General features: G+C 40.9%; 1 protein-coding gene across 1 annotated transcript in view; it reads left to right on the top strand.

The window, feature by feature from the left end:
- The window catches only part of Galntl6 (polypeptide N-acetylgalactosaminyltransferase like 6), a 1,066,425-nt gene that overhangs the window by 958,033 nt on the left and 81,792 nt on the right, over nucleotides 1-26,600 (top strand). Inside the window, 1 exon segment of the mRNA XM_028889258.2 lies at nucleotides 22,798-22,905. Coding sequence (XP_028745091.1) covers nucleotides 22,798-22,905 — 108 coding nt within the window.

Genomic DNA, 26,600 nt, shown 5'->3' with positions numbered 1-26,600 from the left:
CACGTCTCTTCATTCTTGATCCTGTTTACTGACCCTGGGCTTCCTGTCATTCCCTGTTAGGATTTATGAAGGAGGTAAACTTGATCAGGTTCTTAGGTAAAATGTTCATTGAAGCAAGAATTTGTGCAAAAGGAATCAATCAAAGGCATTATACACAACTAGCTCTATGAATCACAATAAAAAAAGAAAAAATCAAACATCTGGTTTTTTGGACATATTCCATAAATTGTGGTTAATCTTCAGTACACGATACTGTAAGTTCAAGCTGATGAGCACTTAAGGTCCATGAAACAAGGGTAGATGGTTGAAGCTTGCTAGTGGCATTTTATACCTTAGTACAGAGGTTGCTCTAAGTTGCAACTCAAATATTAGCATTTAAAACTTTTGTAAGTGGTCATTATCAGATACCTATGCTGCACGCTTACTCTTCAAAGAATTGCTTCACAGAAGTTTCTGGCAATTGGCAAATGAAAATATTCCCAGGAAATTCTGTCTCATATGAAGGACTGAGTTTCGGGTCAAACACCTCCCTAGATACCTTTTTTTGATTTTTCTGAAAACATGACTCCAGCAGACGAGTAGATTTCATATTAAGATGTAAAAGCCAGACAGGATAACTTTGAGGAGTTTTCTGAGGAAAAGCATTGCACCCAGTGGTTATATCTCTCCGCATGTATCTGGACCCCTGTGATGCTCAGAATCATCAGATGTCTTTTAAATCACACCAGGTTAGCCAGTTGCCAAGGAGAGAAGGCATCATTTAATCAGTCAATCAACCAGCTTTTTTTGTTTGTTTGGTTGGTTTTTCCTGGAACTCAGTCTATAGCCCAGGCTGGCCTTGAACTCACAGAGATCCACCTGGCTCTGCCTCCCAAGTGCTGGGATTAAAGGCATGCGCCACCACTGCCTGGCTGGTCAACCAGGTTTTGTTGAGCACCTTATTCCCACTAGGCAAGGTTCTGGGTACTTCAATGTGTAGCTGCCACTAGGAACAATGGGGAGACAAAGACAAAGACAAAGACAAAGAATCTTGTGGAGCAGGAGGTTTCTCTGGTCCCGCCCGGCCTCATGGTCCCACGTTCCTCTGATCCCATCTGGCCCTGCCGTCCTGCAGCCGCTTATGAAATAATTACTCAGAGGCTTAATATTATTTATAAGGCCTCCTGTTAGCTAGTTCTTATATCTTAAATTAACCCATTTCTATTAATCTATGTTTTGTGACATGTTCCATGGCTTTACCAGTCTGCTGGCATCTTGCCCCTTGGGTGGCAGCATGGTGTCTCTCCAGACTCTGCCTTTCTCTTTTCTGTCTCTCTCCTTGGATTTCCCCCCTGCCTCTAAGCTGCCTTGCTGTAGGCCAAAGCAGCTTATTTATTAACCAATGGGAACAACATATATTCACAGAGTACAGAAAGACGTCCCCCAGCGAAAAGGTAGTCTACATGTTTAAATATCGTCCTCCAGGGATGCTCCTGTGTGAGTCTCCATCGCCTCCCCACACCTGGTCCCTCCCCTGTTTTTCTGGCCACTCCTCTCTCCCCATTTCACTGTCCTGTAGTCTCTCTTAAAGGGACCATGAGAGAAGCCATCCTTAAGTAAGCCTGTGGGTTTTGTAAAACTGTGGTCTGCTTTGGCATAGTAGAGAGAGAAAATGCTCCTGGGATTTTATAAAAGGAAGCAAATGGATGGAGAATATGTTAGATATAAGCATATAAACACTTCAGGTTAAATTCCTGCCACAAATATTGACTAGCACATATCTGAGGCTCTTAAAGACAATATTCATCGGTAACCGTTTATTCTGTGTCCCTCCACAGCTTATGAAGTCTCTGTTAGACAACCTGTGCCCCAAATCTCTACCATTCTTTCCTTCCTGTGGTAATAACTACTATCTTGTCCCTTAACAAGAAAAAGTAATGAGTTGGTACTTAAAGGTCATTGGACTTAATTTTTTATCCCATTCAACACTAGTGCAAGATTTAAAAAAAGAAAAAGAAAAAAAAACTCTACTTCATAATTGTTAAGACAAGTTATTATCTAGTTAATATCAAACAAGGACTTAAAATTGGGTTTGTTCCTAAAATCATTAACCTATTTTCTCTTAGCTGAAAAAGTTCTTAAAAAATGACTGGTGGCCATTTTTAAGAGAAAATACAGGTGATATTTGTTAAATATGAGATTTGACCATTCTTCTGATGATTTAATGTAACACAGAATTTTTATTTTTTCAATAAAGATTAAGTATAGTTAATAAAACTATTCCTGAGCCCAAAACAATCAGTTTTAATAATAGTTTTAATTGTTTATTTGAACAATGCCCATATATCATTCACTTATATATCAGACATTCTTTCTTATTTATTTATATTAATTAATGTTTTACCAGCCTGATCATACTTTCCCCTCCCTCCTCTCCTCCCAGTCCCTCCCCCAACACCATCACCCATCCACTCTTCCTCCTTTCTCTTCAGAAAAGGCCAGGCATCCCATGTATATCAGCCAGCCATGGTATATCCTCATAGATTGTTGCCTAGCCCAATTGCCATCAAAGAAGCTTCACTCAGCAGCAGATGGAAACAGATGCAGAGACCCACAGCCAAACCTTAGGTGTACCTCAGGGAATCCTGCAAAAGACGGGGAGGATTGTGAGAGCCAGAGGGGCCAAGGACACCACCAAGAATCAACTAACCTGGGTTCATAAGGGCTCACAGAGACTGAACTGTCAACCAGAGAACTTGCATGGGACTGACCTAGGCCCTCTGCATATATGTGACAGTTGTGTAGCTTGGTCTTCTTGTGGGACTCCTAACTGTGGGAACAGGGGCTGCCTCTGACTCTTTTGCCTGCTTTTGGGACCCTTTCCTCCTACTGGGTTATCCAACCTTAGGAGAGAAGGTGCCTAGTCTTGCTGCAATAGTCAGTTCTTTACTGAAACAAGGGAGCAGCCATCACTTAGGACAACTCATCAAATTAGATGTGGCAGCATTTAATCTCATCGCAGAACTTCACAAGAACACATTTTGGTTGTTTATACTTAATGTGAACTCTAGAGCCAAAAACAATCGTAAAAATTAACTACATATAAAGTTTCCCTTCATGGCATACAAGCCACCAAATACCCGTTAACTGTATTTCTAACTTAATAATTGAATGTTATGCGTTTACAATGGCTTTATAAGTTTTAAGATATAGAGAAATGGTCATTTGTTAAAGGTCACTCAAAATAAGCAATGAGGGGAAAAAAGAAACAAAAATCTCCTGATTTTGTCCTTAAACCCTCAACCACATGCATAAGGAAGGTGAACATGTGCCACCATAGTAAATTCAGTGGTAGTAAGACGTGTCCAACGAAACGACCACAGCTTCAAGTCTCACTTGGAGTCAGAAGCTCTCAGTTCCCAAAGTTCTCCAAGCACACCTGAGGGAAAGCAGAGATTCTCTGCTGAAAATGATGACAACTGTTGGTGTGTGCTTCTCCAAATGGATTTGGGCACAGCAACGGGTGTGGGGCAGTTCTGAGAGACGGACTTCACAGACAACCAATTTGCAGGTTATTGATGAGGCAGGATAGAAGAAAATATTCAATATTGTTAACAGCCCTGAGCAGCCATCCCCCATTGGGTATAGAGAAGTAACAGCTAACACAATTCACTTTTCTGGGAAAGGTGTGGCATAAAATTGCTATGTCCTGGCCTAGCATTGTTCTCACAGAAATCCTATAAGGGTGAATGGTAAGAAGAACCAACAACACTCAAAGATGACTAACAGGTTTTTTTCCACTTATTCTTTGAGAACTTCACACATATATACAATAAAATATGATCCTAGCCATCCCATATTTCCTCCCTACACACACCCACATTCCCCTAAACACATCCTCCATTCCATGTCCCCTTCTTTAAAAAAAAAAACGTAAGTCCAATTAGTGTTGCCCATATGTGCACTGAGTGGAGCCATTCACTGGAGTGTGGGCAACCTACCAGTGACCACACCTCCAAAGAAGAATTTTTCTCCATCTCCCAGTAGCCATCAACTTCCAATAATAGCTCCTTAGTTACATAATCTTCCCCCATTCATGCTGAAATGTTGATCATGTGCACATAACCACACCTGTTGTGGTTCATGCACGCAATTGTCATGACATGTCCAGAAGACAGCACCTCACAGCATTCCTCCCCATCCTCTGAAGCTTACCTTCTACCACTAACAACACGGTGGCCGACTTGTGATACCTGCTTCTTGGTTTGCTTTCAACTGCTGTGATAAAACATCATGGATAAAGGCAACTTGGAGAGGGAAAGGTTTATTTCACCTTACACTTACACAGACCCTCACTGAGGGAAACCAGGGCAGGAACCTGGAGGCAGGAACTGAATCAGAGACCACAAAGGAATGCCATTTGCTGACTTGCTCCTCCTGGCTGGCTCAGTGTGTTTCCTTATACCACTCAGGACTCAGAGGAGAGCTGAGCTCTCCTCTATCAATTGGCAGTCAAGAAAATGCCCCGCAGCCTTGCTCACAGGGAACCTAATGGAGGTATTTTCTCAGTTGAGAGACCAATTCCCATTTGACTCTAGTTTGTATCAAATTCACCAAAACAAAACAAAACAAACAAAAAAATCTAAAACCCTAACCAGGACACCAGTATTCAGGAGGCTGAGATGGGAGAATTGTGAGTTCTAGACCAGTCTGAGCAACATCTTGAGATCCCAGTTTAAAAATAAATAGATAGCCAGGTATGGTGGCTCCTGCCTTTAATGCCAGTACTTGGGAGGCAAAAGCAGGAAGCTCTCTGTGAGTTCAAAGTCAGCCAAGGCTACATAGTAAAAATAAGTAATTATGGGATTTATCTAAAAAGAAGATAGTATATAAAATGTATACAAAGGAGAAAGAGGAGGAAAGAACAGAGCAAGGGGGAAAATGATTTTGCTCTGAGTCGCCATGTTTCAAGAAGGTTCATGAAGCAGAAGACTTTGTCAATGATGATGAGATGCTGACACTTAGGAACATAAGATGGATATCAAAATGACAACATAAGAAACAATAACAGCTACAATATAATGGAGCAGCCAAATAAAACCCGCTGCTGCTGAAATGAAGGTCATTAGAAGAAACGAAAAAGAAACTGGGGGTTCTGCAAACATCTAGGCATATGAGGAGTGAGGTGGAGAAAAGGGAATAAAATGATTAAAGACAAAGAAATCTCAAAAATCGTAGCAAAATTATATCCGTCTTAGGAAAAACACTGAGATTAAAATGTCGTATGTTAGAACACAGGAGCCGCATTCAGAAGAAAACCAAGATTCTGAAGTGTTCACATCACTGTGAAAAGAAAGAATAAAAATAAGAAATTAAACACCCAAATCAAGTTCAAAGTTAAATAAGCCAAATAAAATGAGGACAGAGATGAACAGTCACAGAAAGAAGTTAATAATTTCAAAAACTAAAAACTAATGGTGCAAGAGACAAAAGCAAGTAATTAATAAGAGGAGTAAATATGGAAATGAATAAAATAATTGGGTGTAGTAATTAACCATGAAAACACAAATGCAAATGTAAAAAACGATAATAAAGGAAAAGTAATTTTAAGAAAATGTTAATAACTATAAGAGAGTACTCTGATTCTATGCAAATAAAATCAATACAATAAGCAAGATGAATGATCTTCAAAAAAAAAGTCCAAGTACACTTCATTAGGATTTCCTGCTAAGGATCTGACAGCCAAATATCCCACCAACTCTGTCCTTATTTGGAGACTAACTTGTGAGAAAATCTGGAAAGTTCCCTCAAGTTGCTGACAGAATCTAATTGATTCTGAGACTGAGAACATTCTAAGATCTTGAGACCACACTCAGCTCCTTCAGGCCACACTCAGTTCCTTCAGGCCACATTCAGCTCCTTTAGACCATACTCAGCTCCTTCAGGCCACACTCAGCTCCTTCAGTCCACACTCAGTTCCTTCAGGCCACGCTCAGTCCTTCAGGCCACACTCAGCTCCTTCAGTCCACACTCAGTTCCTTCAGGCCACACTCAGTCCTTCAGGCCACACTCAGCTCCTTCAGGCCATGCTCAGTCTGTTGGCCTCCACTGTAGCCTCTCCCAAGGTCCAGCTTACTGCTTCCAGGCCATAAGTGAAATTTCCCTCATACTTCAAAATCTTCAAATCTCTTCTTTCAAGAAGAACCAGGTCATGGCTCATTTGTGAGGCTCAGACTCCCCTTAATAGGATAATTCCCCTGCTGAATAACTCAAGGCTTCTGAAAACCCTCTGTACTTTCTTCATAAGTATCACACAGGTGTAAACTCCATCACACACCTAAGAGGAGGAGATTAAACACAGGCCTTTCACATGGAGTGGTAATTTGAAGACCATCTTAGAATTCTTCACACCACACTAAGCAAGACTATAAAGAGATGAGAAGAACATCAGAAAGCTAATGTCTCCAAACATAGTGCCAGCCTCCACTGATTTTTTAGAACATTTTTTTTTCTAAACCATTAATGAACACAAAGTCATATGAGGATTTGGGGGGGGTTTACTTTGACATTTTGGGAGCCTTTTTTAAGATTAGGTCTCACTCTGTAGCCTAGGCTGAGCCAGCATGTTTGAACTCAATAGTTTCTTGTGGTGGTGGAGGTGGAGGTGATGATGGGGGTGGAGGTGGAGATGGAGGTGGGGGTGGTGGTGGTGGTGGTGGTGGTATGTGGTGGTGGTGGTGGTGGTGGAGGTGGTGGTGGTAGTGGTGGTGGTGGTGGAGGTGGTGGTGGTGGTGGTGGTGGTGGAGGTGGTGATGGTGATGGTGCTGGAGGTGGTGGTGGTGGTGATGGTGGTGGTGGTGGAGGTGGAGGTGGTGATGGAAGTGGAGGTGGAGGTGGAGGTGGTGGTGGAGGTGGTGATGGAGGTGGAGGTGGAGGTGGTGGTGGTGGTGGTGGTGGAGGTGGAGGAGGAGGTGGTGGTCATTGTGGTTTTGTTGTTGTTTTGTACTGACTACCCTAGAAATTTTAAATATCTATTACTGAAGGATAAAAATTGTTCTTTCGCCTACCTAGATTATAATCTTTAAAAAGAATGAAATAAAAAAGAGACAATTTTATTCTACGAATATGGAAGAATATAGAAACCTATTGAAAAAAATCTAAAAAGTAGAGAACATAGGTGCAAAAAATAAAAGTAGGAAAATAAATATTATTTGTATTTTAAATTTTATGTACATACATACATATTCGACACAGCACACCAGTAATCATAGATACAATGTATATAAGATTGCAAAGATGTAGCTAGGTTCATGGTGGACATATTCATAAACACATTCCTAAACCCAGCAGATAGTACTGAAAACCTGCAGTGTGAACGATGCTGAGAGTAATACAGTCAGCAAAAGGAAGAGACCCCTCTCTACCTCGTAGAACTTAGTGTGAGGAAAGACAGATTAAAAAGAAATTTATACAGTGGAGTATTACTCATCTCTTAAAAACAAGGACATGAAGAAATTTGAAGGCAAATGGATGGAACTAGAAAAAAAAAATCATCCTGAGTGAGATAACCCAGACTGAGAAAGACAAGCATGATATGTACTCTCTCATAAGTGGATGTTTGCTGAAAAATAAAGAATAGCCAGAATACAATCCACAGCCCCAGAGAGGCTAGGTAACAAGGAAGGTTTATGGGGGGACACCCAGATCTCCTTGGGAAGGGGAAGTAGAAGAGATTTCGTGAGTGGACCAAGAGCAGGTGAGGATGGGAACATGAGTGATCAGGTGACAGGGGAGGGCACAACGTGGAAGGGGAGAGTGCTGAAAGAGTGAGGGGTGGCATTTCAGAGTCCGGTCAAAACAGGACGCAAGGGGATCTCCCAGGAATCTACAAGAGAGACCCCAGCTTAAACTCCTAGCAATAACAGATACGTAGCCTGAACTGGCCATCTCCTGTGACCAGACTGGTGCCCAGTCTAATTGTCCTCAGGGAAGCATCATCCAGCAACTGATGGAAACAGATGCAGACCCACAGCCAAACATTGGCTAAGAATCGTTCAGAAGAGGAAGAAAAAGGATGGTAGGAGCCAGAGGGGTCAAGGACACCACAAGAAAACCCACAGACTCAGCTAACCTGGGCTCATAGGGGCTCACAGAGACTGAACCGACAACCAGGGAACCTGCGTAGGACTGACCTAGGCACTGTACATATATGTGACAGTTGTGTAGCTTGGTCCTCTTGTGCGACTCCTAACAGTAGGAACAGGGAACTGTCTCCGACTCTTTTACGAGTGTTTTGGACCCTATTCCTCCTACTGGGTCACCTTGCCCAGTCTCAGTACATGGGGAGGTGCTTAGTCTTACTGCAACTTGATATGCCAGGTTTGGTTGATACTCATGGGAGACCTGCCCTTTCCTAAACAGAAATGGAGGAGGAGTGGGGGGTGGAAAGAGGAAGAATATGGGGAGGAACTGGGAGGAAAGAAGGGAGGGGAACATGCTGCCAGGATTTAAAATAAATGAATGAATTTAACAAATAAATTAATGAACAAATAAAAAAGATCATTTTTGACAATGGTTAAGGGACGAAAGGGATTCAGCTAGTATTATAGCAGGAGCCCCCAAAACAGAGAACAGAGTTACTTGATTGTGAGATTTTTTTTGTATATTTGCATCTGCTCTTAGGGCAAAGGTGTTAGAGATTGTGTTGTCACGGCCCTCTCCCCGTTTGTACCCTGCCAGACTAATAGCTGACGTGGAGAGTCCTTGTATGGAATGCTCAGAAGGGCTTTTGAAAATACATCGGAATCTGCATTGATGAATTAACACATGTGCACACAGATCCCAATATTGTTTAAATACAAACTCCAGTTCTGGGTCAGGTAGAGATCCAAGGTCTCCATCTGGCCCAAACTCTGAAGCTACTGAGAAGACTTTGGTCTGGCAGGAAAGCCCTGAGAAAAGAGAACCAACATTCTCCTCAATCCCTTCCACAGGCCAGGACCCCAGGGTGGCTCACTTTCCTTAGTGACTTACGCCTCCAGCTTCAAATCCCTGACATCTCCTGTGACTGCTGCACTGTCTGCAAGACGTGTTCCATGTGGCACAGTGCGACTATGAAGCAATGGCCCACTAGTATCCCCAAGGGAACAGTCACCTAGGCCCCTGTCCTCACACTGTTCTGCACATTTCCCAACTTCTTAAACCTTCCATCCCCCACACGCCAGCAAAAACCTACAGCTGTAATTAACCAGCCTTTTCACACTTCCTCCACAGTTCCCTGGAAATAGGAAATCCCTCAAAGTTGTTCTGAGCTCTACAATAATTTATTTGCCTCCCTAGAAGTACCCCCCTTCTTCCCTGAAGACAGTGCCCATAAACTGCCATGATGATACTTTGTACAAATGACGGTGGTAGAAATAAATTTAGCCTTATAAAATGTGCTCATTAGAACTCCTCTTTATGCCAGAGATGAGTCTACAACATTTTATATACCTTCTCATTGCTTTTATGGGACAGCCAGATTAGACACTGCTCTTTACTTCTGAGCCCACAGAGTACTTCAAAGTCTCGCTGTATTTTGTGTCTAAAACGTGACAGAAGCCTTTTTATAGTCCCCCGTATACCTCAAGACACACAAGAAAATATCTAGAGTTGTTCCTGTGGGGTTTTTTCCTCAACAATATTTAGACTAGGTAACATAAAAATATCCATTTTAATTCGACATGCCCAGAATCGATCTTCCAAAGAAAATATTAAAATGACTCTAGACTCATTCCAAAACTCAAAGATAAACAGAAACAGCTGCTTAATGTCTCAAAAGCCAGTCTGAGATTCATTTCAATTATCCAACAAAAGGTACCTCAGGTGTACCACGGCATTTTCAAGCTAAATTTTATGCCTATTAGAGATAAGCCTTGCGGCAGGCATGGAGTCCTTCTGGTTGTTAGAGCTTTTATGTCTGACAGCATTCTCCTAATTCCCTGTTTAATTTTATTTTGACTTCTATAGATAGCTGTAAAGTGAGCAAGACAGAACAATTTATATGGCATTTTGCACCTGTGGTAAGGTCAGTTTGAAAAATGTCTTAAAGAGGAGATTTTTTTCCCCAAAATATTTAGATTTCTTTGTTGCTCTTTTTCTCTAACCAGAAGGAAAAAAAAAAAGAAATATAATGTCATCACTCTCATTCTTCTATTCAAATCTATATAAAGTGAGCTCAAGAAGTACTTGTATAGGGAACTAATAAAAAATAGAAAAGCTCCTTACACTATTTCCAAATGCTTTCACACACCTCCCAGTGGTGATGTTATAGTGACCCTCAAGAGCATATAATATACACATGAGCTTTAGCAGGATATGTGATGCTCTTTTTATCAAAGTCAGCCATCTTGATGACACCAAGCCAACATAGCTTCACCAACCTTCCAGCCTCCTATCCAAACTTTGACAGTGTGAAGACAATCCCTGTCTCTGCACAATACACACATGCACAGAGCTGCACGTGGTCCTGTGTCCTGACCTTCCCACCAATGTCATCGGGTGGCCACATCACCTCGTACGACCTCACTACCATTCAGTCACATAGTCATGTGTATCATTTAGTCCTCATAGCTGCTTTAGTAGCTCCAACTTTCTGGAGGATGAAAATGACTCAGAAAATGGTGGTCACTGCCCAGTAAACAACTGGCCAACTAAACCATATTATAGTATTACAGCAACATTTGCTCAAGTTAAAAATACTTTGCATGTATCGCTATGAACCATTAAAAGTGATTACAGTTTTTTTATTTTGGTGAAACAGCCTTAGATTGAATTTTGTTAGACATCAAAAAATAAATAAGAGGGACAATGAGATGGCTTGGCTGGTAAAGTTGTTTGCTGGAGCTTACATGAAGGAAGGAAAGAACTGACTCCCACAGTTTGTGTACATGCACATACATACATACACAGATATAAATACAGATAGAGATAGATAGATAGATAGATAGATAGATAGATAGATAGATGATGGATGGATGGATGGATGGATGGATGGATGGATGGGTGGATGGGTGGATGGGTGGGTGGTAAGGTGGGTGGGTGGATGGATGGATGGATGGATGGATGGGTGGTGTGGTGGTGGTGTGGGTGGTGGTGGATAGATAGGTAGATAGATAGATAGATAGATAGATAGATAGATAGATAGATAGATAGATAGATAGATAGATATTAAAAAATTAAAAATAAGGGCTGGCCAGATGGCTCACCTGGCAAAGGCACTCACCCCCAAGCCTAGAACACAGAGCCTGTTCTAAAGTAAACCTTTTGGCTCTGGACATCCAAATCCTCATCCAAAGGAAAAGCTTTTTGATGTCAATTGCTTGACTTATAAGAGGACAAAAAAACTAACTGAATCCAACTGAAAAAACAGAGGGCATTGGGAAATAAACACACATACAGAAACTGAAAAGGTCAAGTAAATGAGTCCCTGGAGGCCCAGGGCCACAAATGCTGCAAGAACCTCTCTCAGAAGCCCTCCAAGTGGCCCTCTCTGTCAGCCCTGTTCTCTTCCAAAGACTCCTCCCATCCTTCAGACAAGACCCCTCAGGGCTCTGGATCTAGCTCCAATGGAGTAAAACATCAGAGAAAGACCCATCCATTCCCCCTGGCCTGATGTAGACTCCCACCCCATCAACAGAATGATTGATGGCCCAGTGAGGAGCAAAGGAAAAACCACATTTGGATATTTCCCTGGAAGAAGTTGTATGTAGCACAGAAAACTAACTTTAAAAAATGTTGAAAGTGCTTTGTCTGTTTTTAGCAGATGATGAATCCAGAAAATTTAAATAACAGACACAAAAATCCAGAAGCATATGGAAAATATAGGGGAAAGCATGCATGCTTTACCACTAATGCACCTTGTAAGCTATAGGATAATGGATTAAAGGAGATGATTAACTACATTCCTAATAATATTGTTACCCAAATAACTCTTGAGCTGTGTACATCCATTTTGTCCCATCTATAACTTACTATTTTGAATAAACCAACTTATATTTTTGTTTTTAAATTTCATCCCCACATCCATAACTATTTGATGTTACCATGTACATAAACGCTGCTTCTATAAGCAATGATTCTGCAGGCAACCTTCCCCCTATCACTTGGATACCACTCAGATATCTAGATATGCATACGTGCAGGTTAGTTTACATAGGGCATCTTAATACACTTTCGGAGCAGAGTACTCACTCCTAAGCAGGTAAGTCAAGAAACTGTAGATTTTTCTCCTGAGAATAAAAGCCACTATATCCTCACTGGCGACATTTTCCTCTTCTGTTCTTATTATATTCTGATCAACAAATAGAAACTTGTAGTCCTAAAATGTTATGACAGGGGCTAGAAAGATGGCCCAGTGACTAAGGATGATGCTGACCCTACAGAGGACCCTAGTTGAGTAAGCAGGACCAGTTCACAGCTGCCAGTAACTGCAGCTCCAGGAAATCCAATGCTCTCCTCCCACATCTTTTGACTACTGTACTCACGTGTACATACCCTTGCCCAGACAAACGTGTGTGTGTGTGTGTGTGTGTGTGTGTGTGTGTGTGTGTGTCACGCAATTAAAAACCAGATAAGGGGGCTAGAGAGGTGGCTCAGCAGTTAAGAACACATGCTGTTCTTCCAGAGGACTTGAGTTAATTCCCATACACCTGTATTGGGTGGCTCACAACCACCTGCAACTACAGCTCCTGGGACATTGGACATCCCTGGCCTCTGTGGGCACCCGCACTCATGTGCACATACCCACATACAGACATAAACACACAGACACATGTGCATACATGCACGTGCACACACACACACAAAGGGGAGAGAGAGAGAGAGGGAGAGAGAGAGAGAGAGAGAGAGAGAGAGAGAGAGAGAGAATTTAAAATAATAAATTTTATAAATATTTAGTTTAATAAAAGCAAAATCTGTGATTAAGTCTAAACGATTTAAAAAAGATTTCAAAATAAGATGTTTACTGTTTTCTATCTCAAAGAATAACCCTAAATCTCAGGTTTCTGAGAATAAGAAAAACATGCCTGCCTTTCCAAGCCTTCTGTAGACCAACTCAAACCAACAAGTAGACTTTATTACACCTGAACAAAATGAGCCTTACTTTTGTATCTACCAAAACCTTTCTGTTTGGCAATTCCCATTGTACTTTCTATATAGATGATAGCGTCACTATCTTAAGGAGTTTTTCAATCCTAGTCTGCCCAAGTCATATCTTAAAATAGAAAGTTGTATTCTAGACCCCAAGTTTGTTCACTATTAACCTACACAGTATCTATCTGTTATGCAATCATGTGTGCCTGAAAAGAAGCTCGAAATAGCTCATGTTGAAATTGTCTTCAGATATACCAGAACTCCTATTTTTAAATAATGGCACCTTACTGGGTTGCATTAAGCAAGTCGGCCATCTGGAATTAACTTTCATTTGTATTAATAAGCCCATACTTCATTCCCATTTCCATTCATTCATTCATTCAACAATATAGCCCACGAATTGCGTGTAACATACTGTTCTAAGTGTTTAAGACACATACTTCTTGAAAGGCAGAAAAACTCTTGCCTTTTGGAGAGAGGCGGGCAGAGAAGGCACACAGTGTGCAAGTGAGTGAGGTGTGCCCTGGCTTGGAAGGTTGTCAACACTTGGACAACAGCAACAGGGAAAGCTGGACCAAGAATGCAGCAGGACAAGGTGTTGGATGTGGAAGAATTTGGAGCTACCTGGAGGAAACAAGTCCTTTTCTAGCTAGAGTTCTGAAATGAAATAATTCCAGGCAGAAAGCCAGAACAGTCCCAGAGGCAGGGGAAAACCTGACTTGTGGAAAAAAGAAAAGATGGCAAAATAACTTGGGAGAAGGGGCAAGAGAAGAGGACCAGGCCAGAAGAAAGAGGGCCAGCCTTGGTCTCAGATACCTAGAGATTTATATCACTGTTTCCTTGAAGCATGTAATACTTCTGCACAGGCTTGAGGATAATGTCCCTAGCATTACTGTATGATTTAATTCCATTTAATGTTTCCATGTATAAATTCCAGTTTGTGGCTGATATTGAAAAACAATTTTAAAAATAAGGCAAACATTCCATTATCCATTCAACTTAAAATGGATGTTTTTAAAGAATTGTTCTGTGTTCATTCATGGATAAAATAACACTTCTCTAAAATAGTTATGAGGTTGAGAGAAGATGCATTACTTTGCAAATGTAAAACATTTCTCTAAGAATTGGATACTAAAATATGGCTTGACCCAGATTTATTGTTGTAGACTGTCATCACAGCAAGCACCAGGAAATGTCTTCTAAAAATACGATTCAAGCTAGGCATGGTGATGCACGCCTTTATTTCCAACAGAGGCAGGCAGAGCTCTGTGAGTTTGAGGCCATCCTGGTCTCCATAGTGATTTTCAGACCAGCAAGGGATACATAATGTATCAAAAAGCCAAATAAATAAATGAATGAATAAGTAAATAAGCAATCAAGTTGACTGTAGCTGAAAGTTTTCCTGTGTCCCGCCTGGTCCATGGTCAGAACAAATCTCTCTCACCCACCAGTCCCACAGCTGCTAAGACCCTAATAAACACACACAGGCTAATATTAGTTATAAACTGTATGGCCATTAGCTCAGGCCTACCATTGACTAGCTCTTAAATTTAAACTCAGCCCATTTTTGTTAATCTATATGTTGCCACATGTTCTGTGGCTTTACCTGTGTGCCATTACATGCTGCTCCCTGGACGGCAGGCTGGTGTCTCCTGCCTCAACCTTCCTCTTCCCAGAATTCTCCTTGTCTGCTTATCCCACCTATACTTTCTCCCTGGCTACTTGCCAATCAGTGTTTTATTAAGGCAGTGTACAAGTGCATTATCCCACTGTAGCTGACAGCTGCTGAGAAAGACAGAGTCACTTTTCTTTGGGGAAATGGCCACTAGTAGGTGGCCCAAGACCCCACAACACACTTTATACATGTATGAAATTTTCAAAGAACCTATTTAAAATATTGTTTGATTAACATATATATCATATCTTTTAGAACAAATATAGAATTTGATAAATGCTACAATTGCATTTTTCTTATGAGCCATGTTCCCACACTGACACCTAAACATCTCACTAGGGTGTCCAAACATGGAAGCTTTTACAGAAAGAGGCACAATTACAATATCAAAAAACAAAGGAAAAGAAATGAACGTGTGGTAGAGTTATAGTTCAGTTTTCAGAGTGCTTGCCTAGCATGAACCTGAGGCCCTGGTTTTGATTCTCAGCAATGAATAAACCAGGGATGGGGATATGCACCTGTAATTCTAACATTTGGGAGGTAGAACCAAGAGAATCAAACATGCCACATCATCCTCAGCTCTATAGTAAGCTGGGGACCAGGCTGGTCTACAACGAATCCTTATCTATCTATAAAAGATGTCCTTGGAAGAGTAACAAAACCAACTCTGAATAGAGAGGGTGTGATGTAGCTTCAGTAAGAAGGAAAAAAAATATTTTCTAAGTTTATATGAGTGAACCTTAAACTGGAAACTTACAGACACCATGTTAACTAGTTTTTAATGTCAACTTGATACCAGTTAGGTTCTTGGAGAAGGAGTAATCTTAATGGAGAAATGCTTTCATGGATTGGCCTATGGGCAAGTCTGTGGGGCATTTTCTTGATTGAATGATGTGGAAGGTCCCAGACCACTGTGGGTGGTGCCACCCCTGGGAAGGTAGTCCTCCGGGGTATAAGAAAACAGACTGAGCAAGCCATGGAGAGCAAACTAGTAAATAGTACTACCCAGTGGTTTGTGCTTTAGTTCCTACCTCCAGGTCCCTACCTCTTTGAGTTCCTGTCCTGACTTCTGTCAGGGGTGGAGTTCAACCTCAAGAGTTGTAAGCTGAAATAATTCCTTTCCTCCAAAAGTTGCTTATGGTGTTTTATTACAGCAATAGAAACCCTAAGTAGTATAGCACTCTAAGGAAGAAGCAGCTTAAATATAATTGGAGTTAAAAGTGATCCTATACAACCACTTGACGACCATCCATCTGTTATATTTTACCTATTATACGTTGTGTTCTTCATAGGCAACTAGAGATATAACAACAGATAAAATAGTCATGAGTTTATAGTCCAATGAGGGAAAACAAACACTAAGTAAATCATACAGGACATCACAAATAAATTACTTAGCTGTAATTATCTTAAATGCTCTCACCATTTGAAAGTAAGTTTCACATATTCAGAACTTGGCATGTACCACACATTATAGCACCAGCTGTGGGAGAGATCTGGAGCATATGAAATACTCACTGAGTATTTATTGACTCAATACAATGTCCCTTTAATCCCAAAGGCATACTGTCTTAGTTAGGATTTCTATTGTTGTGAAGAGACACCATGACCATGGCAACTTTTATAAAGGAAAATATCTAACTGGGGCTGACTTACAATTCAGAGGTTTAGTCCATTATCATCATGGTTGGTGGCATGCAAGCAGACATGATGCTGGAGAAGGAGCTGGGAGTTCTACATCGTGATCCACAGGTAACAGGAAGTAAAGTGTATACCACACTGAGCATAGATTGAGCAAAGGAGACCTCAAAGCCCACCCCACAGTGACACACTTCCTCCAACAAGGCCACACCTACTCCAACAAAGCCACACTTCCTAACAGTGCCACTCCCTTTAGGGGCCATTTTCTTTCAAACCACTACACGTAAATTCCAAGAATGGATGCCTGAAACCATAGACAATATAGATCCGCATAGATTATATATTCTCCTATGCAGATGTATCTATGATAATATTTAGTTTATAAGTTGAGCATAGTATGATATTTGCAACAATAGCAAAATAATTATAGCAATGTACTCATATAAAAATATGAATGTTCTCTCTCTCTCCATTGAATATTTTAATACTTTTAGACTGTTGTTGACTGTGGAAAACGAAAACCTTGGGGAAAGGAAGAAGATTATAATGGATTAAGAGAAGGACAAAATGAGAATGTAAAACAGGAGTCTTAACCAAATATAGGGGCTTACATGTAAGCTGAAGCCTAGAAAACAAATAAGAACTAGGCAAAGGGTGGGAAAGGCAGAGAAGAGAAAGGGGCAGAATTTCCTTTGGGCAGCAAAACCTTGTGTGGAGTTAAAAGTGGCCCTGTCCAGGAAGAGGGAAGACGTCATTGAAGACAAGTCAACAAACAGTTGTTGTTACCCTGGGAGTAATAGGAAAACAGTGGCAGGTTATAAAGAAGGTGTGTGATGATCATATTTATGGTTGTAAAGAATCATGGTGATAATAATGCAGACAAAGTAATCCCAGGAGTCTACTGCTTTTGCAACATTGAATTCAGCATTTTAAAAAATCTGCACAGAAATTTCTTGAATTTGACTTGACTTTATAGTAAAAGTTGACCAACTTCTGAAAGGAAGATTTTTAAAGAGCTGAGAGTGGTTTATTGAGAGAAGATGTGAATACCAATTCATTTGATTCTCTTACCTTGTTTAATCCCATATGTTAACTTGTCATATAAACATTACATGTTATACGTGCCAATATAATGCATAACATCTTACAGTGCAAGATGAAAGATATTTGGCAAATGCCGTTAAGGTTATTAAACCCTTCAGGCTCACTTGCCCCAGCCTGATTAGTGAGAGTCACCTGTGCTGAGATGGAATGTCCATAGACCAGGAACCAAAATAGCTCCTGGTAAAAAGTGGGCACTGATCAGTAGAGAGCAAGAAAAATGGGAATGTTGGTCCTACAAGTGACTTCTGCCAATGTTTTAAATGAGTTTGGAAGCAGATTCATCTATAGAGGCTCCAGATAAAGGCTCAGCCTATCAGACACCCAGACTCCAGTCTTGTGGGACCCTTGGTAGAAAGTTCCACTGAACTCACAGGGACTTACAACCATATGGAAAAATGAGAAAACTCCAATTGTTTTAAGCCAATATGTCTGTGAGGACCAGTCACCACCACCACCACAACAACAACAACAAATTGAAGCATTAATTATTTTAAAGTATTTTTATTTCTATGTGTCTGTTAGCATTGCTCACATCTTTAAAAGGAGAGAACCTTAGTTTGTTTGGGCAGCTACAACAAAGTACACTTGACTGAGGAGCTTCTAAAGCACAGAATTTATTCCTGGCAATCTGCTGAATCCAGGCATCTGAGGTCAGGGTTCTGGCACTCTGGAGCTCCAGGTCTCATGTGGCCACCACCTTATCCTTTCATAGCAACAAAAGAGGATAGGAGATCTTTCTAGGGTTCCTTTATTATGTAAAGACACTTATCTCATCCATGCCACCTTCACCTTTAATTATCTCCCAGCAGCCCCACCTCTTAATACCATTACACAGGAAGGTGGGGGTTGCAGTGTATGAATCAGGGGCCAGAGACATAAACACTCAGCCCAGAGCAACATGCTATGATGATTGATTTAGCTTTCTACTGTGGAAGGTCTTAGGCTGTCAGAGTTTCACCATGAACATCATTTAGTCCACCTCATCACCTCCTAAGTGTTATATGATCATCTGAACAAAAACAGAAAGTAAGGACAGAATAATGAATGACATTGCTCCAGACTGCACTCTCAGGGTTTGCCCTTATTTGCCGCTGCCACCCCTTGATGCTTCAGGAAAGGGTGGCCACTTCTACAGACTAACGGTAGCATTATGGGAAAGCCAAAGCCTGTGCCAAAAAATGACTGTCTCCTAGCAACAGGTGGTCTGATGGCAAGAAAGCCTCTTTGTCTTGACCCTTGCTTAGCTTTGACTAACCAGAACTGACATTTGACTATACACAAGACTAAAGAACATTCTTCATCCTTCATCTGCTGTCTGATTACTTTCCATTTCCCCCTCTATAAAATGAAAAGAATAATACATGAAGCAACCTCTCAAATAATTACATTTCAAACCAATACACTTCATTAAGCATGTCTGTAGAGTCTGAGAAACACATAATAAGGAGATCAGCTACTGCAGCCAGGCCCAAACACTTGACAGCTTAATATCCCTAAGGTCTCTCTATCACTCCTGTCATGGTTTTTGTTCAGGTTTGCAGAAGGATGTGAATCTCCATCCAGGTTTTCTGGAACCCATATCCTGTCACTTAAAGACTCCACTAATGTCTATAGTCCTAAATTGTAGCTGAAGTTTTTCTGGTCCTGTCTGACTCCCACGGCCTCATGGTCCACAGCCACTCAGACCTAAGTAAACACACAGTGGCTTATATTAATTAAAACTTTGCAGCCATTAGCTCAGGCTAACTATTGACTAGCTCTTACACTTAAACTCAGCCCATTTCTGTTCATCTATATGTTGCCACATGTTCCCTGGCTTTACCTGTGTGCCATTACACGCTGCTGCCTGGATGGCAGGCTGGCGTCTCCTGACTCAACCTTACTCTTCCCAGAATTCTCCTTGTTTGCTTATGCCACCTATACTTCCTGCCTGGCTACTGGCCAATCAGTATTTTATTAAACCAGTGTACAAAAGCATTATTCCACAGCACCAAACCTTCCTCTTTATCCTCTGAAGAAGATATGTGAGGAAATCCACTCATCATTTCTTTGTCTGTGGGTGTTCACATGTATATACATGCTTATTACAATTGTGTCCATGCATGTGGTGGAGGTACACATTTGTGCGTGTGTGTGTGTGTGTGTGTGTGTGTGTGTGTGTGTGTGTGTGTGTCCCAGAGGTCAGCATTGATTATCTTCCTCTACTGCACTTCACATTCTTTTCCAGACAAAGTATCTCTCTGAGCCTGGAGCTCACTGATTTGTCTAGACTAGTTGTCTAGAAAGTCATAGAGACTCTCTCCTCTATACCTTCACAGCACCGAGATTAGAGGGGTGTGCCTGGCAGTTTTGCAGAGTTCTGTGGGATTGGATTCAAGTCTCCATCCTTGTGTAGAGTGGCAAAGCAACTTATCAACCAAGCCATCTCCTCAGCCCCCATTCAAACCGTCTTTGTTCCAGGAGCGATGCATATCCTCTTTATTCACATCCACTGGAAAGAAATAGTCAGGTCTCCCCACCTAAATAAATACACAGGAATTTTAACCTGGCAGTGTGCCTAGAGAGGAATAAGCATGGAAAATGGTGAATCTTAGCACTGTGTTTCTCACAGATGATAAGATGAAGCTGAGGGATGACCCATAGATTTAGGCTGTCAATTTGCCTTCATTATGTATTTGAAGGTATGTATTTCTAGCCTCCATTGTTGCATAACAATCAGAAATTCAGCAACATAAAACAACGTTTAATTAACTAAGCTAATGGGCTCTACATGGTTAAAATCGAAAACAGACACAAAGGAGTTATTAGTCATGTTTCTACTCCCTGAGTATGGACTCAACAGCATAGGCTGCAATCATGTAAAGGATTCTCATTCATGTGTCTGCCAGCTGATGCTGGCCATTAGTGAAGACCTCAACAGAGGCTGCTGAGCAAGAAGTATCACATGGAGTCTCATGTGGCCTCCATTTCTTCATGATATGGTAGCATCAGGGAATCAAAGCTCTAGTGTGGCAGCTCAGAATCACAAAAACAATGCACTAACTAGACAGGCAGAAGCTATGCTGTCAATCATGACATAGGTCATTTCTGCTGTTGTCCCCTGGCTTAAGAATTTATAAGCTGACTCAAATTCAAGGAGAAAGGACCTAGATCTGCACCTCAATGGGAGAATACTAAGCCACAGGTAAAGGACCATATGGAGTGAAAGATATTACTGTGTCTAGTTTTGGAAATTATAATCTCCCTCGTACATTGGTTTAAACCAACTGAATTTCCCTGTGTGAAATGCTTTGTGCTTTATAGAAGAATGGGCAGCAAACCATGGCCCTGTGCCTGTTTTGACAAACAAAATTTTATTGAAATACAGCCATGCCTATTCATTAGCAAAGTTGCATAACTCCAAAAGAGACCATATGTCCTGAAAAGACAGCATTATTAATTCTCAAGCCTGGGCAGTTTGCTAACTCTGTAGATAGAATATTGATTAAGGATGTGGGCATGGAGACATATGTTTATATATTGCAGTTAGGTGTTATGCTGGCTTAGTAAATTTGTGGTTGTAGATTCTCCTCCAATAACCATGATTTCACTAGAGCTAGTTAGACAGCTAGGTTTTCAGTACCAACATGGTCTTCCTTTTGTTGAGTGTGTCTTAAGTTCAATCAGAGAGCCATTGGTTACCACCAAGATATGTGTGCCACTGCTGAACCCGTAAGATTATTGTGCCATGCTGGTCATTGCTGTGTTCATGGGCATCATGTCTGAGCAGGACTGTTGGTTGTGTCTCTCCTTTGCAAGCTTGTGTGGCACCTTCTAGAACCATGAAGGCTAGGGAGGTGACATGCTAGGAGAGTTAGCTCAGGTCCCTGTTTCTGAAGTTCATGGAGTCTTTAGTAATAGAAACTCCCTTTCCACCTCTGGGAGTAAGCAAGGGCAACAGCCATAGGCTGTATGTTTTGGGGGTCTCTTAGACAGCCCTCACCAATAACTCAAAAGAGGGCTTCTCATGTCTGGTGTTGGGGTTTTTTGGTAGGTGGTCCTTATTTCCCTAACATCACCAGCTGATTGGGTGAGATCTAACACCAGTATGAAGAGTAATATATGCTGCTCAAGGTTCACTGACTTTAAACTTTGATCTCATGCAAAAAAGGCAAATGGCATCTTCACAGAAGCATCCACATGTGCAAATATCTGGCACCATGATCCAGTCAGGTTATCACATAACATAAACCATGAAACTATCTCTAACCCTTTCATTTTTTTTCTTGCAGAAAAAAAATTGGCAAAAGTGCAGCTTTATGAAACCTAGATCTATGTTTTGATAGCTAAATTGTTTTATAGTATACAATCTGTTAGGTAAGTCCGTGACTATGTATCTATCCACATGACTTGTCATGGTGAAATGCAATATAGGCACTTAATTGTTTTATTATATTTAAGTATAAAATCTAAGGGCATGTATTTCCTGGATTCACATCATGCACCAGTCATGTGTGCCCAGGAAAGGACTGGTGGTGGAGGGGGAGAGAGTGCAACACTGATGTTAAGGTTAACCCTGCTGCAAGCATCAGAATCTAGATTCCACCTGAATCCTGGGCAGCTTTGTATTTCATCATTGACTTCAACGTTCTGAAAATTCCACCTTTATAATTTCAGTGCTAGTAATATATTTTTTAATGATTTGACAAAATTATCAAAAGCAAGTACCCATACAAAAAAGATAAGCATTAAATTCTGGTTCAATATAATAATTTTGATTAAACTCTCCCAGGATGAAAAGAAATGTCAGGATACTATCTATAAAAACAGTTTTAGGGAACTACTTTTTTTGTTGTTCTATGCATTTGTAAATCTAGATTTTAAATTTTTATTTTTTTCTTGGTTAGCTGCCTATGACAGAGAATTCTTCAGCTGAGACATTAGAAGAAGTGTAGGAGCCTGAAGAAATGGTTCCATTCTTAAAAACAGTTGCTGCTCTTCCAGAGGACCCAAGTTCAGTTTCCAGCACCCACAGCCAGCGGTTTACAATGACCTGTAACTCCAGTTCCAGGGGATGCAACACAATCTTCTGGTCTCCACAGATACTCATGTTCATACACACACATGCACACACACACGCACACACACACACGCAACCTCATACATGTAGTTTAAAAATAAAATATTTTTTTTAAAAAAGAAAATGTGCAAATGATTTCTAAATTATATTAATAATTCCTCTTTCTGGTGAAATTTACTCTTCTTTTGTTTTATTTTCTCCTCTTTAGGTTTGGATGTGTGGAGGAGAGATGTTTGACGTTCCGTGTTCTAGAGTCGGTCATATCTACAGGAAGTATGTCCCTTACAAAGTTCCATCTGGGACCAGCCTGGCAAGAGTGAGTAACTGGGCACCAGAAGAGTCTGGGCTCACTCAGGCTCTGCTTCCTGCAGGCGGGTACTCAATCGTGGTGTCAAGAGTTCCCATTCCTTTACTCCATCTCCACTGCTTAAAGAAGTATTGACTGTGATGGTTTTGTCGTGTGTCACCGCATCTTCACATGTGTTTGTGTTTAATATTAACCATCATCTTCTGCTAATCCTTGTTAGCAGCTTTAAGTGTCAATTGGGTCAGCCGTCAATTCAGGCTACGGACTTGTCTACAATGTCACCTATTTGTAGACCAAATGGAGTCTTAGGGAGGTGGCTTGCTCATGAACACATGAATGACCAACAGTAGTAGTATAAAGCTGGGCCTCCAGGATGGATGGCCATCTTTCCCCCAGCATGGAGGGTAATAGTGAACATAATTAGTCAAATAAAGTAAGGAGTAAACGAGATGGGGGAAGTGGAGGTTCAGACTCAAGCTTCTCCTCCTTTAGAACTAGAGCTAATGCTAGATATAGCTTCAGACCATTGTCAAATTTCCCTTAATTAAGCAAGTCTAGTTTTGTTTCATTTCTGTTTTGTTTTGTTTAGAATAAAATTTTTCTTGTAGATCCAATGCAAGGACACTTTTACCATCTGCCCTCCAGAAACTTCCATATGCCTGTTTGGGGAGATACAAAGTCACAAACCTTCTCCGAACAGCCCTGATGATGTCTCTGCCATCCATGTTGCTTTCCTCTTGGATGTGTCTGTTGTCTTCACCACATTACGTGTGTGCTACAGCTTAGACACCAAGTCTAAAAGCGTGGTGTCTTCCAGATGCGTTGGTGCTGTGATCCCCTAGGGATCTAATTTTGAGTTGCTCTTTTTGAGGTCTTCACTAAAGTGCAACGCACAACCACTCAGGTCTTTTCTACATGATTCAGTAAACTCACATAGCAACTTTTTGTAAAGCATAACTATTATTGTTGTTGTTGTTATAAACTATTCCACTAGATTCATTCACAGATCAGTCTCACAAGGGTGGGGCTTTGGGTCTGTTATTTTATGTCATACCAATATCTAAAATAGAGCTTGGAGATAACTTATTGAAGAGTTTAATTAATTATACTCCTCAAGGACAAAACAGAGGTTCAAGTTGTTAATAAAACTTAAGACATTTTAATGAACTTTAATAAAATTATCATCCCTAGTGCATCCCTCCAGGCTCTTGTTCTTCCTCTCTTGCTCTGTGAGACTGTCAACAGCATTCACGTCTTTCTCTACCTACATCCACGGTCCTTTTAGCAGTCGTGAGACGTTCTAGAATGAGATTACACTGTACATTCCTTAACAGGAAATTATCATCAGACCACTCCCCGCTTCCTCCGAAACAATAAGATATTAATAATGCATTGCACTAAAAACTTGCTTAAAAGCACTGTTTGAAGAAAAATAGCAGTTATGAAATCATAAACTGATTAAAGAGCTGCATTTTGGTTAAAGAAATACAGTTTAATTTAGTCAAAGAACTTAATGCATATGAATAAGGAAGAAATACAAATTCACAGGCAGGTTAAAGAGTCAACAAATCCAAGCACACATTACAAATCAGCTGTGTGGATACCATCGCAGTGCAAAAGTCCTGAGGATAATGAATGGTGTCTTTCCGTTCATCTACTTCCCTTCACTCATTCTCCTCGACTTGTGCCTCATTCATTTGTGGGCAGATGGTGCATGTGGCCAGCTCGTAGTGTAAAAGATGAGTGGGGAAAAGGATGCTGATTCAAAGGGGGAGGGGGTGTTTGCAAAAATAAAAAATAAAACAGCTCATATATTTGGGGAAAGAAATGAAGCACTTTTTCAAAAACTGACAAATATGGGGAAACTAGTGTTGGCACATAAAACATCCAGGAAAAAAAATGAATATTCATTCAAATGAAAGAAGTCCATAACTCTGATTTTAATCTTTTCCACTTAAAATTTTACTTGGAGGCTCATTTTAGTTTTTTCCTAAACTGCTAGAGCAATCAGAAAGTCATAAATATTGAGGCTCAAATGTCACTCTAAGGAACATTTTATGATCTTTGAAAGTATATTAAAATGAAAAACAATTCTGATATTTTGTGGGAGAAACCTAGCTACTTTGCCACACTCTGCTATTACTAAATCATCAAAAATGATAAGAGACTGTCAAGATAATTGAAATGCAGAGTCACATCTCGTCAGTAGATATTTTAATCTTCCTGGCCTCATTAGGAAATGGAGACGAAGCTGGAAACGTGACCCCAAAGGCTTGTTTATGTACTTTACAAAGCTCATTTAATCCAGTGAAAATGTGTACTTTTCTTTATGGACTTATGTAATTGATGATTCCAGCTCCCTCCAAATACACAGAGGTGTAAACACATGCACACAGGTGTGTGCACACACACACACACACACACACACACACACACACACACACACACAGGCTGAAGTCCCCTAATCAACACACTAGTGTATATTGTTAGAAACAAATTCAAATAACCTCATTCAGCAGTTTCTCTTTAGCACCGTACTCTGATAAGAGGACATGACACAAGCTACCTACCTATCTGTGAAACCAAATGATTCTCCACATGTGCTGGGAACAAGTGTCCAAACATCAGAAGGGGCAGTGCTATTATAGTTCTGAACTTCAGTCCTTGCAAATAAAAGGCTTAAAAGAAGAACGTTAAGGATACCTCAGTTTGAGTAACGGATTTCTAAGAACAGAGTTTTAAAATTCAGAACTAGTGACCAGCGTCAACTTCTAGCCAAGTTTTCACCCAATCTTCAGTGAGCTGAGGAAAAGAAGAATCACAAAGCTGTATTTATTCAATTAGCAGTATAGGTTGTGTGCATTAATATAGGGTTCTCTTGTACTTCGGGGTTCAAGGTAGTCAGTTTGTTATTGTTAACGTCCTGATTGAGTAAAAGCAAAACTTAACCTCCCTGTGTTGTTTCCTCAAAATGCAAAAATCTGGGACTTGATAATGCACAACTCAGCTTCCTGTGGGAACCAGAGCGTTGGCCTGGCATTCAAAATCCTGTTTACTTTTCTGAGTCGACTTGGGACCTAATGTCAGCACACTGGAGCACAGCCTGGACAGTCTTCTGCCGGAAGTAAATGAGAGGTCCCAGAGAAAGGATGCTCATCTCTACAGTTGTTGAGACTAGAAAGACTCTAGCGTTGTGGTGACCATCAATCATCTGCTCCAGAATGGCAGTGTCTGGGGCTCAACAGAGGATAATGAGCAGCAGAGGTTGAATGAAAAATGCTTTGTCCCACTAGATGTGGCCAACTAACAAATGGATAGAAGGGTCCGAAGTCCACCTTCTCTTTCTGACAAACACTCTCCTAAAGGAGGAATAATTGCTAGTTCCTTGGGGACTGTGGGAAGGGACTTAGACTCCCGTAATTGCCAGTGTGTTCCCTGGGAAGGTTCCCTAGGAGGGTCCCCCAAAGAGGATAATGCTATAGACTATGAGGTGGGCAGTCCTGGAAGCACACACAACTGCCACCCTTCTAGGAGATACAGCCTAGAACCAACTATGGGAGAGGGGCAAGTTCACATGTGTGTAAACTCACATGTGTGTGCATGGGTGTAGAGGCCAGAGATCAACCTCCAGTGCTGTTCATCACAGACTGCCTATCTTGTGTCTTGAAACAAGGTCTCTCGTGGGTCCTGGGCTGAAGCATTAG

This window comes from Peromyscus leucopus, chromosome 17 (genome assembly GCF_004664715.2).
Source record: "Peromyscus leucopus breed LL Stock chromosome 17, UCI_PerLeu_2.1, whole genome shotgun sequence".
Lineage (NCBI taxonomy): Eukaryota > Metazoa > Chordata > Mammalia > Rodentia > Cricetidae > Peromyscus > Peromyscus leucopus.
This window is presented reverse-complemented; position numbering and strand designations above follow the sequence as displayed.